General features: G+C 37.8%; 1 protein-coding gene across 13 annotated transcripts in view; it reads right to left on the bottom strand.

Moving 5' to 3' along the window:
* Positions 1–326: 326 nt before the first annotated feature.
* Positions 327–15752, bottom strand: part of nrxn3a (neurexin 3a) — a 175328-nt gene continuing 159902 nt past the window's right edge. For 5 of the 13 annotated variants that reach the window (XM_019266793.2, XM_019266788.2, XM_019266789.2 and 2 more), the window contains 2 exons: positions 14280–14370; positions 327–2742 (listed from right to left, as the gene is read on the bottom strand). In XM_019266793.2, the coding sequence (XP_019122338.1) occupies positions 1802–2742; positions 14280–14370 (1032 nt within the window). In that variant the 3' untranslated portion in view covers positions 327–1801. Of the gene's footprint in view, positions 2743–6527; positions 7067–14279; positions 14371–15752 lie in introns of all 13 variants that reach the window. The other 8 variants (XM_019266795.2, XM_019266799.2, XM_019266794.2 and 5 more) reach the window with 5 other exon arrangements.

A 15752-nucleotide genomic window follows, 5' to 3' on the forward strand; every position in this document is an offset into this window, starting at 1 on the left:
ATGAAAAAAAGGGTTATGAAAAATAACAATTATAACAAAAAAATATGATTTTCAGGCAAGAAAAATACCGTACCTCCACATCGTCAAATGGCAATGGCAGATAATGGAAACATAAAAATAGTAAAATATTCATGATAAGAGGTGACGAGACAATGATTTGAGGTGACCAGTCCCACTTAGAGCCAAACAAAAAACAGCTCTTTAGCTATTTAAAACTAAGAACCCCCATCAATAATATAACCTCTGTATTTCCCTCTTTGTCATAACTCAGTTTTCTCTTTCAAAAATATAGAACACTAGTGTAACCCAGAACAAAAAAGCCATGATACAGAAGGAAGGGCACCTTGTATTTGTTGGACAACTGCAAGTAGTTAAATATTCATGCAACTTTAGAAACATCTCTGGTTAGATCTCTAGGCTAACAATACATTTTTATTCTTTATGAAATATCAATATGATGCTCCACATTCTGATTAAAGTTTTTCTCCATGTAAATTAACAGTTAATAGATTTTGTCATGAAATACGCTGATAAACCATATGTTCAGTCTGTACAATAGAGGTACTAAAAATTACAACTGTCATGGTATATGTACAATTTCCTACCTACAAAGTACAACAGCTAGCATGTAATAAAATATGTAAACAAATTTCTTGTTTTTTGACACAGTTGACTGTGACAGCAGATAGAATTCACACTTTCAACATTTGATTTATTTCTGTATACACATTTGTTAACAGTGTTGTAGTACTGCATTTGTTTCCTGACACCTCCATAAAAAAAGAGAATGATAGGCAATGAACCAACATACAGTTTTGCAAAAAGATAAAACCACCACTGGCTGTGCATCGATAATAGACCTTTTTCTTTAAGAGATTGTTTTTTTTCCATGGGTAACATTTTTGAGAGCTTCAAAAAGAGGACAGGGGCTAAGTTCTGATCTGATGATGAAGAATCGTTTTGGCATCAAAGAGAACATGGTCCAAGTTGAACACTGTATACTGGACTTTTACTGTACTGTACTTTACTGTAGAATCAGGATGGCATGCATTTCACAATCAGTTGCATTTTACCAAGAGAAACGGCCACTTCTTTCCACAGAGTGAGCCACTCTGTCTGTCAGACGATGAGAATAGTCGTGGTGATTCAAGATGCCACAGGGAACAGATTCAGATTCTGCTCATGGCAATGTGCTCACTTGATATCATTTTATACACAGAAATAGTTTTCTTTTCTTGCTTTTCTTTTTGTCATTTTGTTTCTTTTGCTTAAAGCAAAAATAAGTTAGACACCACACTTGTATTATGTATAAACCATAGAAATCTGTCATATTCTGATATAACAAGAGTCCTTTTTTAGTTTTACAATGATGGTGTGCCTGACCCCCTCTTGTTAAGCACTACATGTTGCTTACATGCTGAAAATGTAGAAGATTATGAGCCTTTTGTAATTAACAATTTTACAAAAAAGTTTTTTGTTCAATGCCAAGGATCACATAGCTCTAAAAGTCACTTAGGAGAATGATGTAGCTGTGAAATATTTCTATACTGATAACGTCTCTGACCAGATAGAAGAGTAAGGTCTCTAAAGTTGCTATTTAGCCTTGTCATTATGCTTACAATAGTAAGTGTGCTTTATATTACAGTACATATCATCAGTTCAACTACTCAGCACAGTATAGGATTATTCAAGTTCCACATTATACCATCATTTGTCATAGCTCCTCACAAGGAAACTGATAAGTAAATGTTCTCTTAGTGCTTTCTTTCTTCACTCTCTCGTGTTCACGAAAGTCTCACAGTCACACGTAATACTCCTTATCCTTATTTTTCTGTTTCTTGTTGCTGCCTTTCAAGCTCTGCTGTTTGTCTTTCATGACAGCGCCATTGCTCTGCACAGCTGAGTTGGTTATGTAGTTCCTGCTTTCGTCCACCTGGTAGGAGCCTTCATCCCTGTTCCTGTACTTATACATGGCATACAGAAGGATGAGGATGCACAGGGCAGCGGCCGCCACTATTCCGATGACCATCCCGGTGGTGCTGCTAGATTCACGGACCACTTCCGAGGGCCCTGGAACTCGCCTGACGCCCGGCTCTGTGGGGAGTGCTGTGGGTATATTACGGAACATTGGGGAGGTTATTAATGGGCCCCTCAGCTTGGTGCTGTCTACCTCAAAGGATGTGGGCAATGGAAGCAACACTAGGTCGGGCTGGGGTTTTAGCTCGCGGTTATTCATTTTGCCAGCTGGCTGTTTGGCCGGAGCATTGTGGAGGGTTGCGGTGGAGGCAGAGGTGGCGGTGGTGCGGCTCTGGTCGGCGGTTAGTGGTATGGCGGTAGTGGTAGCCCTACCGCGTCTGGAGATTGAAGGTTTGTTAGGTCTAAAAGTCTTGGGCGCGTGAGCTTTGTAGCCACCTTCAAAGCTTGACGTGGAAAAGGTCTTATCTGTTACCAAGGAGAAGGTCGTGTAAAAATCTTCATCATCAGTAGGGGGCAGGTTAGACTTGAACGCTTCCCCAGAGCCATACCCCGATATCACCAAGCCATCATCATCACAATCATCGCTGCCTCGGTCCGACAAGCAAGGTACCCCCGCCTCAGTGGCCTTGGACAGGGACTCTTTGGTGGTCTCAATAATGGTGAGGAGTGGGTGGTGGGTTGAGGGAGTGGGAATGAAGGGTGCACGAGGAGCTACAGAGGGGTGCGCTAATGGATCCTCAAGTACTGGGATGACTAACTCAGCTCCTGGGGTTAGAGACAAACAGGTGGTAATGTTAGAGAGCAGCATAGAGGTTTTATGGAATACAATAAATTGATTTATCTGGACAGAATAACAACTAAATCCAAATCCATGAAAATAAACTTGGCATACCAGTTTAGAGTGCTAATAATGATATAAACAGTTTAAAATAAAATTGGTATACTTCTAATCAAAAGGTTTAAGAGGTGTGCAATGATGAGCCAGAAAAATCAAGCTTGCTTAAAGTTCAGTGTGAATAGAGTTAGGTCTACTTAGTTCTTTCTCAATATCATTTAAGAAGCTATGTGATGAATAAAATATAGTAGTTTAGACTAGTTTGGATCAAAATATACTGCAACACAGGCAGTAACATTATTTTGGATAAAATAAAAAGGTATTGCTAGATATTGATTGCTACTATAACAGAAACAACAGACTGACAACAGTATCGCTGCTTCAGGGCTCTCCAAGAATCTTAAACCTCTTGATTTTGTAATGTAGAAAAATGTAATTGTAATTATAGTTCTACAAATATTTCTCAGATGCAGAGCTGTATCCTCAATACTGAAGATGCAATCGATTCAGAGAAAAATAAAAAACTCCTCCATCATTGACTTGGATGTAAGTAAGAAAAAAAAGTCTAACCTGATCTAGAGTTTACTACCAACTAATTTGTGCTTATTAGTTAGCTAATTTGCAAAAGTCAGGAACAAATCTGCAAACCTTATGAATAAGACCCAGTGACTTTTCATGCATTCACAACCAATCTGGGATGCCAGATAGTGGAAGTTTGGATTACAGAGAGACTTTGTGACATAACAGAGAACACTGATCATGTTTGTTATGCTGTTTGATGACATTACAAACCTCCTGTCTCCTCTATTGCTTTTTTGCAAGCCTTCACTGTACTGTTTCTTCATGGCCCATTTACTTTTCATTAGAAAAAGTCACAATGATCCTTTATAAAAAGCAGCTCTGTGACCAAGAAAAAGCTGTTGAACTATAATTTGATTCATTTTAAGTTCATACAATGTCAATGGCAGAGCAAAGTCAACTGAATGTTCACCCTTTGTGAAATACTGGCCTGCGAGAAAGATGTCATGACTTTCATCCAGTCTGTGTTCTGTCGTTAACTACCGAGAGCAGAAGGTCCAGGTCCTCTAAAAAAATCACTTTTAATATGCCCATGTTCTTACTTTATATTACAATTAAAAACATTTTATTTTATAAACATTCTTCTTAAATTTCTTCTGTTGGTTTTCCATGTTACTTTCCGTCCGGCTTGCTAATAACAAGGCTTGCTAGAGATCTGTTTATGTCCCTAAACATACGTTAAATTCTGTTCCATTTGACAGTCTTGATAAGAGTGACTACAGAGCAACACACCTTTTTAAGTGTTTTAACTCATGGTTAGGAAAAACAGCCTTTTTTTAAACCTGAAAATGCAGTTATTAAAACTGCTGTACACAATACAACAATATCTGTTGGTACTCCCTAAGCGCCAACAAATGGCAAACCATTCAACACTGAGGTGTAAAGGCCAGTCCATACTGTTGTGGAGAAATTGCTGAAGTCAAAGGTCAATGGTGAGGTCAGGAGGGGAGAAAGTGTTCAGGAGCCTCTGATGTCTTATGCTGTATTATTTATTGATGCTTGGCCAAGAAGAATTAGAGACACTTTCAAAGTTCATCAGAAGTGCCTGAGTCGTCTCACATTCTGCCCAACTCATGCTGGTGGATCGACTTTAAACCCCAAGATAACAGCACAAAAACTATATGCCCAGAATTAGTCAAAAAGAATGTCTTTACCCATGGAGATGTTATTGTCAACACATTCTAGTCTGGAGACACAGATGTCTGTTTACGCAGATTGGAACGTCAACGGCAAGTTATATATCATGTCTAATCTGTCTCTTTGACCCTGGCCACCACAGTGTTGAGATAGAGTGGCACCTACTGTTCTCAACCAAAGCCAAACAATTAATACTCCCGAGGACCTCAAGGCCCACACGTGACCTCGTGTAACCTAAGGATAGAAAATTCCATAACACATACCAAAGATTCACAATAAGATAAAACCGCTTTAGAACGTTTCAGGGTAAAGTTTTAGCGGTGTGAACTGGTCCACCAGCTCAACTAAAGCCAGGTGATGGTGTTGCCTGTAACTTGTCAAATCTCTAATAGCTGGTTTTAGTGTTACACTTTGATTCTACATGTTGCCATGGTTTTAGTCTCCAATTCTCCATGTGACTTCATATCCTAATAGGAGCACCTCCAGAAGTGGAAAGTTTTATCTGACAGATTTTGTCTTGCTCAGATTTGGTCATCCTTTTTTTCTACCATGAGTAAGAAGGCTACTTAGTTAAATTGCACAAGGTGTGATTCTAAAATTGAAAGATGTTTCTGTGTCTGACTTCCTTAACGTACTTAACGTACTCTTTCTTGATTGATGTGGCTTGTCTAGAACGGTTGTGATCAGGTCTGGCACATGTCGCATCTGGCACACATGTTGGTTGTACCTGGTGGAATTAAGGCACATCACCTGTTTCAACAGATTGTAGTGAGTTCAGTCGGTCAAGTCAGTTAGAACCTGTAACCCATTGATATGGTGGTTTTGGATGGAAGAAGAGTCACCTTATCAATTTTTTTTGAGGAACAGCCATGACTCATGGCATAGTTTCATTGTTGAGGTATTCCATTTGTCTAGCAGCACATGGCCACTGTGGCAATGCTAGCTGCTGGCAGTAAGTAACTTTTAAAGTTTAAACTTTTAACTTTCAAGTACTTTTAAATTGTTAACTGGCTGCTTGTTTAACAAAGTTTCACTGTCTTTTCTACATTTGTTAGAAACATTTACTAAATGTAATCTCAAACAGACATGGAGACATCATTGGAGTGAACATTCAGTTCCATTGACATGAAAAGTATCCACTGCCATCAAGCATGTGCATACTGGATCTGTGATGCACATTCTATCTCAAATATTAAAGCAAACCAACTCACAAATTACCACAAACAACATATACATCCACAAGCACACAACTCTGTAGATCAAACAAAGGCCATTTTATTCTATCATTTCAAACAATAAAACACTATTAAAGACTCATTCAGTTATTCATGTTGACAGCTTCATCAGAGATGCAGTTTGCATGCTTTTAAATAAAACAGATGTTTGCATATTGTCTCTGAAGTTAAGATCTTTTACAGGTAGTACATGTAGCATTTTGTGTTTGTACTGAATAGTAGGTCAGACTATATGCAGTTTATGAAGATGTTTTCATTTTCAGGTCAAATTTGTGTGCTGTGTGAATTTGGAATATGAGGAAGGGCTAGTTTGTAGATTGAGCGTCCGTGGCTGAGTAATAAATAAATCAGTTTAATGCACAGATACCTAAAAGCGCCAGAAGCCCAGCAAAGACAAATAACCAATAATATTTATTTATTATTTATTTATTTATTATTTACTTGTTAAATAGCAATAACTGTTAACTGCATGTTATTGCAGCCCATTGTCACTCTCGAGTCATCAAATAACCCAGCATGTACGAAAGCAATAATGTAGAACACTGACCAAGCTGCTGTTGACGATGAGTTGGGCATGAGATCCTTCCCTTGGTTTCCCTTGGCTTCAATAGTACAGTTGCAATGCTACATGTAACACCTACCGTGTTCATTAGCCACTTTGTTTTTAACGTGAGATACTCAAGAACTAATTCATTTGACAAACTGCATCTTTAAAAAAAACAATTCAGAGAGAGTGATACATAGTGTGTATATTGTCAACTTACATCAACAAATTGCCCGCATGATTTAGGCATGAAGAAAAGAATTTACAAAGGAAAAGTTGTGTAAGAATGTTGGATAGCCGCTTGGTACCGTTAAAGATCATTTTTATCCATTGTAGGCTGTGTTCTATCTTATAACACGATGGTACAGGGAGGCAACAACACATACATCCACACCACATAACATAAAAAATAAACACCATAATTCTGTTTTTTTATGTTTTGCTTTTTCCTGGTAAATAATTTGTTTTTACAAAAAAATGTGTATCTACATTTTTCTTTTCATTGCAATAGACCTCAATAGTATCTAAAATCTATTCATGTTACAGTTTTTTGCTTAAATTGTAATTTGTTCTTTAGTGTAGAATGGATGGATGACTTTATATTTTAATATCTCTAAAGACAAGGGGGAAGGTGAAGAAGGGGTGGGGCCTATGAACATACTACATAGGAAATGAGGGTGATGAGGGTGACAGTGTAAGTCAGTTGCCATGTCCATGTAAAGGCAGTACGAAGCGGTCGGGCGGCATTAGAGCTTTTGGCTGTAAGGAAGGGATGGGGATATACAAACAATGAGCAATATACATGCCCATCTACAGAAAAGAACAGAAGAACTCTAACACTGACAAAGTCTGACAAACCCTAAACTGCAACTTCTTAGCCATGCAATTCATTTGTTTTTTGTCTTACAGTCAAAATATTATTCAGCAGAGATTAATTTGTTTTGTCAAAATAGATTTAAAAAAATCTGAAAAATGGAAGATATGTGAGAAGTGAATCTGGAACTGCTTCACCTACTAATTTGTGGGTTTTCTGTGCGTCTGTTTACAAAATGCCTGAAGTTAAGCTGATTGTACGACTGCTCTGCTCTTTGAGCTTTTTCAATTCAATATTTGTCGGGAAACCATAACAGAGGGAAATAAATCACACAAGTTAGTCACTGAAGTAGTTCCAAATCCCAAAAAAGTCAAATTATATAAAAAATAGTTCACACTGTGATCTAAAGATTATCTGATTGACAAAAAAACAAACCAAACATACTTAATAAGCCAAAAACCATAATCAGAACCAAAATGCCAGTGATCAATTGGATAAATACAAAAAATATGACCAGTCAAAACTACCAAATGAAAAATGTTAAGATGAAAGAACAAAGCCATTTAAAATTTTGCACACACTGCAACCAGATGCACACAATAGAAAACAGACACTGCTGAGAGAGGCACTCGACTGGAGGACGGGCTCCTCTCTCATGTGTTCCTCCATGACAAATCTATCAGTAATGTTAGTCTTTAAACATGAAGCGGCCGTGCAGTCTGGGTGTACATCAGAGAGAGACGGTACTGGCTGAGAATGGGTTATTCTTTCTTATTTATTATGTTATTTTTTGGTTTAGTTTTAGTCGTACTGCAGGGTGTTGATGCATGCTTAAAGTAAGTTGCATTTAGGGAAAGTAGAAAAAAAAAACACAGCAAACTGGGGGAAAGGTAAAACTGACCAATGTTAGAAAAATAGGAGACGGACACAGTGTCCCAGTCACTTACTATGAACAAAGAGTTCACTGAGTTTCTCTAACAGTTTGTACTGGCAAGAAACAAGATGTGATACTCATGATCGGTCAAAGTGCGACTTAAAGCTGCAGCCAATTCTGCTCTGTTTCTGTTGACACAACAACTGTTATCACCACAGTCGACATTAATTAAATTCAGTGTTTGAGTATACATTTTGTCACTTTTCCAGTGTGTACCCCCCATACCCTCCACCCAACCCCACCCAGAAGAAATAATAACAAAAAAAAGTCACAGTATGCAACTGGGACACAGCTCAAGTTGAACTCATAGCAGTTGGGAAGAGGAAAGAAATAAAAACACAAAACACATATATATCTCTATATATTAATAAAATTATTTCATGTACTATATGTGCAATGCAATTTATTCAGAATTCAGGAACTATAAGAAGTCAAAAGACGAGTTTAAAGCTGATATCCATGACACTGTGTGTGTATGAAGCTGTGCTCAATGAACAAAACTTGTTCCAGCCAATTAGATGTTGAATTTGATGCTGACACCAAGACTGAGCCCAGCTTGATGGCACAATACTTTGTTTATTTTTTTACCTATAGGAAGGCAGTAATTAAACCGAGGGGCAAGTCGTGCACACATTGCCCTGCGACAATTTTTTTCCTAGCAGTCAAATGAGGAGTAGACTGCACAGATGTGCCATCAGCACAACAGCTAACCCATGTGAGAGCAGCAGCTGGCCTGGAGAAGCATTGGCAGGTAGAATCGAGCAAACAAACCTGGACTGAAAACTGACAATAACTCAGAAGGAAATCAAAACATATCACGAATACCAGCTTTAACCCTGCACTGTCTTTTGACATTATTTAATATTTTGCCTATTGTGATGCACATGGTTTTTCCATGTGGGTAAAAATATAATCAGAGAGGAATTCCATAAGATGGCACACGTCTGATCTATCTAGTCTATCCTCAAGTAAAAATCAACAGATTGACACTGCTATTGATGAGATTTGTGATCTATTGGCACTGACTTTGTGATTCAATGTCTCATTAAAGGTTCTGTTCACTAACTGTGATTTAAAACACTATTCAGTCACATATTTGCCTGTAAAACCCTTTGACATCACTTATCTACCACTATGACTTTTATCATAGTGCATCATCACTTATTATTTTTACATTATGCCATCTCAATAATTTGAGAATGATTCCCTTTTAATCATTTTTAATGTTATTAACCGTGGAATTATGATGTTGACTTAATGAAACAGGCTGTGTGATGTTTCCTGAACTTCAGCACTAGTGAATGATGTGGACGTGTTTTTATGAGTTTCTTTTATTGTGACACATCTACTGGTTGAAGAGGGTTCATTTAAATTTGTTGGTTATTATTGTGCATTTGCTGAAAGTATTGACTTTGCTGTTTTGGCAGCAGAGTACGTGCCAGAAAAATATGTGGTTCTGAGACGTCTGTATAAAAACCCTCATTTCGAGCAAAAACACTGTTAACGCGCTGCTTAGCACTGCCACATTTCAATGAATCTGTTTGAATCTCTCTTCAGCTGCAGCTATAGGTCTGTTTCAAGTCATGTTTGCTGATTGATGAATATTACATCGAGTACCAAAAACAACTGCAACTGGTCAACTCATTGTTTTCTCTATAAACTCACACACCAGCAGCATTTTCACAAGTCATTGCACACCAGATGGCGAAGCAGCAAAATGATTTTCCCAGAAAATCTCATACTAAACTTTCATATTGTAAACATTTACTATAAAATGCTGTCTTCATGTGTACTTTAATTAGGCTTCATAATTAATGATGGTGACACATTTGATACCTTATGTGCTTTATGAGGACAGAATACAGATCCCTTCATCCCTCTCCTCTTATCCAGTGTCCTATCCCATTACTTCTCTTTCACCAGAGCTAGACTTTAAGTTCTCAAAATAAAGGTCCTCCACTTCCTGACAAACATTTTTGACTCTTTAGCCAGACAGGCTCTGACTGTGTTTGTCTGCTGGTGTTGCTACAGAGAGTTTATCAGAGCTTCTACACTCTGTCTGCTAGAGTCCAAATCAACCTTATGAGCAATGAGAGTGAACCAAAAACAGTACAACTGCAGCCAGCAGCTAATTGAGCCAAAGTCAGTATAAAGCTAGAACTCTAAAGCCAAGGGGGAGCAGATAATGATCTCTATCCACACTGTCTTTACACTGTTATATTTGATACAAACGAGAAGACCACAAGGATTTCTTTTTTCACATTAGATTGGACGATGCTCCGTAAACCTGTGGGTCAAAAACCTTTGCACTGGCTACCTATCTGCTTTAAAATTGACAACTTGACAGGACAGCTTAAAGAAATGAAACTGAGCATTATTGGTTGAAAAAAATATTATTTATCACTGGTATCAGAATATTTATGTTCTCAGAAATAAACCTGTTTAAGATGTTTACTTGCTCGGTTATTTAAGAACCTTCCTTTGGTGCCATCTTATGAAATTAATTAAAATGAGAGGAGAACACGACAGATTTACAACAGAGAACAGAATCACTTGATAACTTCTCCAGACAAACCAAACAGACAACAGCCACTCTGATAAAATGAAGACAATGTGCGGTAAAATAGACGACATTCAACGTTGCTTCGACCGCAAAAAAAATGTTTTGTTAATGTTCCAACTTAAACAGGAATGCAGATAAAGCAATCCAGTTAGTCCAAATACTGGAACATGGAGTCAAGGATCAAACAAAAAGCATGCAAAGAAATTTAATTGGGAAATACCAGAATTTGTGACAAAAGAAATCTTTTTCATGCCATCTTGATCAAATTGTGTTCAAATGCACTGTAGAGTTAGTGAAAAATGACCGAATTAGGAGGGAACAATAGTGTCAGTTACATGTGGAACTTTTTCTTCAGGGCAAAAAAACTGTTGATTGCAAGAAAAAGATTTTCTTTTGTCTTTTTATTTGCTTTGAAAACAGAAATAGGAATGTTTCATTGAAAGCCGCATGGTTCAAAGCCGCAAGGTACCCCAGAACATAAAGCTGAAACAATTATCACCCATCAAAACGTCATGCCACACATGATGACGCCAAAATACAAGTATGTGTTTTTGGATAATTGGCGAATAGACGGGGATGATGTCTCAATAACAACATTTTGAGAAGACAAAACAAAACAGGAAATAGCATTGACTCCCATAATGATAAAAAAAGAAAAGAAAAAAAGGAAATTTAAAATCAAAGCATGCCGCTGTCAACGTCAAAGGGATGTTAGGGTTAGAATGTCGTGAATTTCTGTGTAAACACATGACTGGATGACTGGGGCCCTGTCTTTGTCTTTCTTCACATGAATCCCCATGAATCTCAGGCTACACAGCACAGCTTTAAACCCATTTACACCACAGCCTTTCACATACTCTTTGAAAAAATTTGGGAATGACCTTGAAGAGGGAGAACATACTGCTGTTCAGCAAAATAGCATTGAAATCCTCACCAACCATGTGTCTGAATGTTACTAAAGTGACATTGATGACATGAGGCAAAAATCTATTTTCCTGTAAAATATTCAGTTTAACTTGACAAATACTGCTGCTTGGTCAATGACCCTACAATTCAAGTTAAGATGATTTTAGCTTAATGATTTGATGTGCTGTTAGTCAGATGACATAGTATAAAGAGAAGCTTACATAACATATTTAAATTACACCTGTACCTGAAGCAGACCTGGGCAATCTGTTCCACAAAGGGCCGGTGTGGCTGCAGGTTTCCTTTCCAACCATGCAGCAGCAATCAGACTTGACTTATTTAATCAACTGATCTGAGTCTTCACAGAGTTGATTGGTCAAACTGTGTGCTCTTGGTTGGTTGGAACAAAAACCTGCAGCCACACTGGCCCTTTGTGGAACTAATTGCCTAGTGCTGACCTGAAGTATCTTTTTGTGGCAAACCATAGTGCAAGCATTTCTTTTTAAAGTCCATGTAAAGTAAAGATAAATATGAGTTCTGAGTTTGTCAGACCAAAGAGGAAAGTGTTGTTAACCACCCAGCCAAATTTGAATGATTAAAAATATCGACAAGTTTATGAAATTAGGTGTCCAAATCAGGTAAAAATGAATTCTCAGCTCCAGGACTGTGGGGGCGTGTCCTCTGAATGTGTTGAAGCCACACCCACTCATGGGAGCAGTCAAGCAGCCATTTTGAAGCGACTGAAACGTGTCAGATGAGTTCAGAAAATGACATGACTAACTAATACTGAGCAAGATAAATTTATCTCTATCTCTCTGCTAGGGGTGGAGGGGTATGCTCAGGGTGGCCTCAGCGTGTCATCGAGCCACCCTTTAAGGACCGCCCACAAAATCCTGGACTGAAAACTGGTGAAAAACTGTTTGAACCTCTAACTCCACATTTCAGTAAGTATGTATTTTTACATGTTTTCAGCAACTATTTTCCAACATATTCAATGTGTTTTGAATGAAATCTCTTGTTCATCATGTTCTGACCAAGTGGCAGTATTTGAAGAGTTGGGAGTATCGGGACAGTTCACTCAGCTTTTTGTTTGCAGAATAGCTCAACATATTGTTGAGCTGAAGGTCTGGGTTTATGGTGAATAGGGTCTTACTGAAAAAACAATATAATGGTTTGGCTTGTGGGCTGTTATTGGGGGATTTACACTGAATTTGTATTTGTTCAAAGATGTCCATGGAGCTCAGAAACTTACATAATGTAATACAAGGTTGAGGATCACAACCAAATAAATAACTGCTCGCTCTATCTTCCAAGCGTGTAGGAGAAACTACAGTGGCTCTAAAACTCTAGATATAAAAGTCTCATTGTGAGGTAGCAAAACCACAGCAGATGCATATTATATTCCACTTTTTTTTTAATAGGTTCTCCTAAAAGGTACACACTGTACCTTTAATCTCTGATCAGTTGATTAAAGAGCAAAAAGCTTTTAATTACTTTTCCTTTACTTCCAACAAGTTGACTAACTAACAAATTAAAACAAATTCATTGATCTCAATAAATCACAGCTTTGCTTCAGTTTTAAAAGTTAGATAATTGTTTCTATAATCTGTAACTGACTGGGAAGAGGAGTGTGTGGATTTACACACTTGACAATACCTGTCATTTTTGACAGGTATTGGACAGCTTGTCTTTATACTGTTTCAACCAACAGCAGCCATTTACAGGTGTTGTGTTTGCTGACTGGGTGAATAGATTCAATCGCATATGAGAGGATTCAAATGAGCGTTATTCTGAAAAGTTATTTTGTATTTTGAACTAATCTGTAGAAACTAAAACATGTTGTGAACATGTTAGATATATGACCTAAGTGTCTGTGTGACAGTTTGATTATTCAGTATGAAAACTGACAATGTGTTTCAAAAAATAAAAAAAATATGGAAATTCCCAAATTCTTTCAAACTGATTCTCTTAGTTCTCACAGTTCTTAAACATTTTTTAAGATTTTTGTAATACTTAGATACAAAAAAGACAGAATAACAAGTACACCTAAAAGCAAAAGAATGACCCAAAAAAAGGAAAAACTTGTACACAGAAATTCAATGATATCTGTTCTCTAGTACAATGCAAGCATCTAAATATGGAAAAAACACACAAATGAAGACAGAAAGTAAAATACATCACTGTAGTCAGGACGACACACTGCATTTTATCAGAAAACAAAAGACTGTCAAAATGTGTTGTTCAAACTGAAAGTCAGTGAGCGGTGAGTGGCAGGAGCGGTGGACTCAAACACAATGAGACATTTTGTAGCATCAGTGCAGAGAACATGGTTCCCCCTCATACAAATTTTGCACATTTGTGATGACATGTACTAACCCTTATTTTTCCTCTGACCAGACAAAATTTGTATGCATATTGGTGACCATGTTAACCACTTTGAAAGACCCCATGTGCAAGTGTAGCTCATGATATTAATGGGCTTCTATGTTACACTCAACTAGCAACACCCTGAATGAACTCTCTGTGTGACTGATGTACCAGTTCAAATATTTTCAGTTTTGGATTTGAACTTTGAACAATCCAGCTTTCCTTGGATTGGGTTATGTGTGGTGCAACTCGCTGTGCTTACTGTCACTACACCTGTTTTATGAAGTTACACTTTGTCTAACCATGGGGGTGTGATGCTTTGAGGATACCTCGATCCTCTGGTGCAGATGAGTGAAAGCACAAAGAAAGCAAGCAAATGCAAACTAACCTAGCCCACCTGCATGGCTAGTTTCACACTCCTCCAGGTCTTCGTCGTCACTCGAACACTCTGCAGATGACACAAGGTCATCTGACGAATGCTTTGTGGCCACAACATTGGTCATCGGAGGCCACCGCCACAGAAAAGATATCCAGACAAGAGCCACCAGCAAACAACAAAGAGGACACACAAAGACAAGGGAGAATATAGAAAACAAGTTAGAAGGTGAGCATGACAGTGAACTTGTTCGATTTTTCCAGCTTTCAGTTGCATCTCATTCAACCTCATATTTGAAGAGTGTTTGCTCAGTTTTCATGGAGATGGCTCAGCTGTTATCACCTGGGTTACCTAGGTATGGAAGTTCAATCACATGATCTCAGGTAGTAATATGAGTGGAGATGCAAACTTCTGTCTGTCTGATGATGATGATATTCGCTGACTGATGTCTGTTTCTGGTGTTCAGTCGGTATTCATGTATTTTTTTTCCCCTAACTTGATTTGGTTCAGACCAAAACATACAACCCGTGAAGACAGGTAATGTCTAATCTCAGTCTAAAACAAGGTATCAGATTAGTTTAATCTGATCCCATTCATTTTGCAATTCAAGTAATCAGTTGTTTAGTTAAATTTTCAAGTAAGCAATCCGTTACTTTTTTGGGGGGTTTTTTGTTTGCCACAATAAAGACAATAGAAAATCCCTGAGGCATTCGAAGTGTTTCAGTTTTTTCTGGTAACTGTGTATTAATTGAAGATATCCAATCCTACTTTGCTGCTGATTGCTTGTGACTTGAAGTCTCTTGATGGATGTTCTGACATGTGAGGAAGTTCCACCCTCATTTAACAATGTCCTGTCCTGGTCTTAAAATGTTGGATGATGGATATTTGCTCTGCATAGATCTTCACATCTTCACTACTGATCTTTGTTTTGTGAGTTTAAACTGAGGTAATACGTATGTGGGTTTCATGTGTTCTCCAATCAGCGCCTCACATAAAAAGTGCTGAAAGTTTGACCCAGAAAATTCAAAATTTAAACAACAAGCAAACCTGTAGAATAGCAGTTCTAGTAGAGCATGCATTCTCTACAGCTGCCTAAGAATGAATTTGGTTTATTAGTGGAAAGTTTTTAAAGTGTTCAGCTTGCATTAGCATTTAACTAGCTCAAATGCAACTTTAGTACAGCTGTGAGAGCGATGAGTAAGCAGCAATCAGACTGATGTCTGAAAGTTCCCTGTCTGCGTCCTGTCATTCAAGACACTGTAGAATCTAAGTGTAAAAATGAATAATTCAACTAAAATAAATTGAGTAATTGGAAGATTTGGGAAGCAGCACTCTCTCTGTAAGCCAAAGAAAATAGACCCCATCAATGTAAATTAAGCATAGGTTTACGTTTTTTGTTGTTGTGTTGGTGTCCTCATTTTCTGATATCAGGCAGCTTGTTACCCTTCATATCCAGCTTCAATGTGACATTGTCTCCATGTTAAC

This window comes from Larimichthys crocea, chromosome V (assembly GCF_000972845.2).
Source record: "Larimichthys crocea isolate SSNF chromosome V, L_crocea_2.0, whole genome shotgun sequence".
In the NCBI taxonomy this organism is placed as follows: domain Eukaryota; kingdom Metazoa; phylum Chordata; class Actinopteri; family Sciaenidae; genus Larimichthys; species Larimichthys crocea.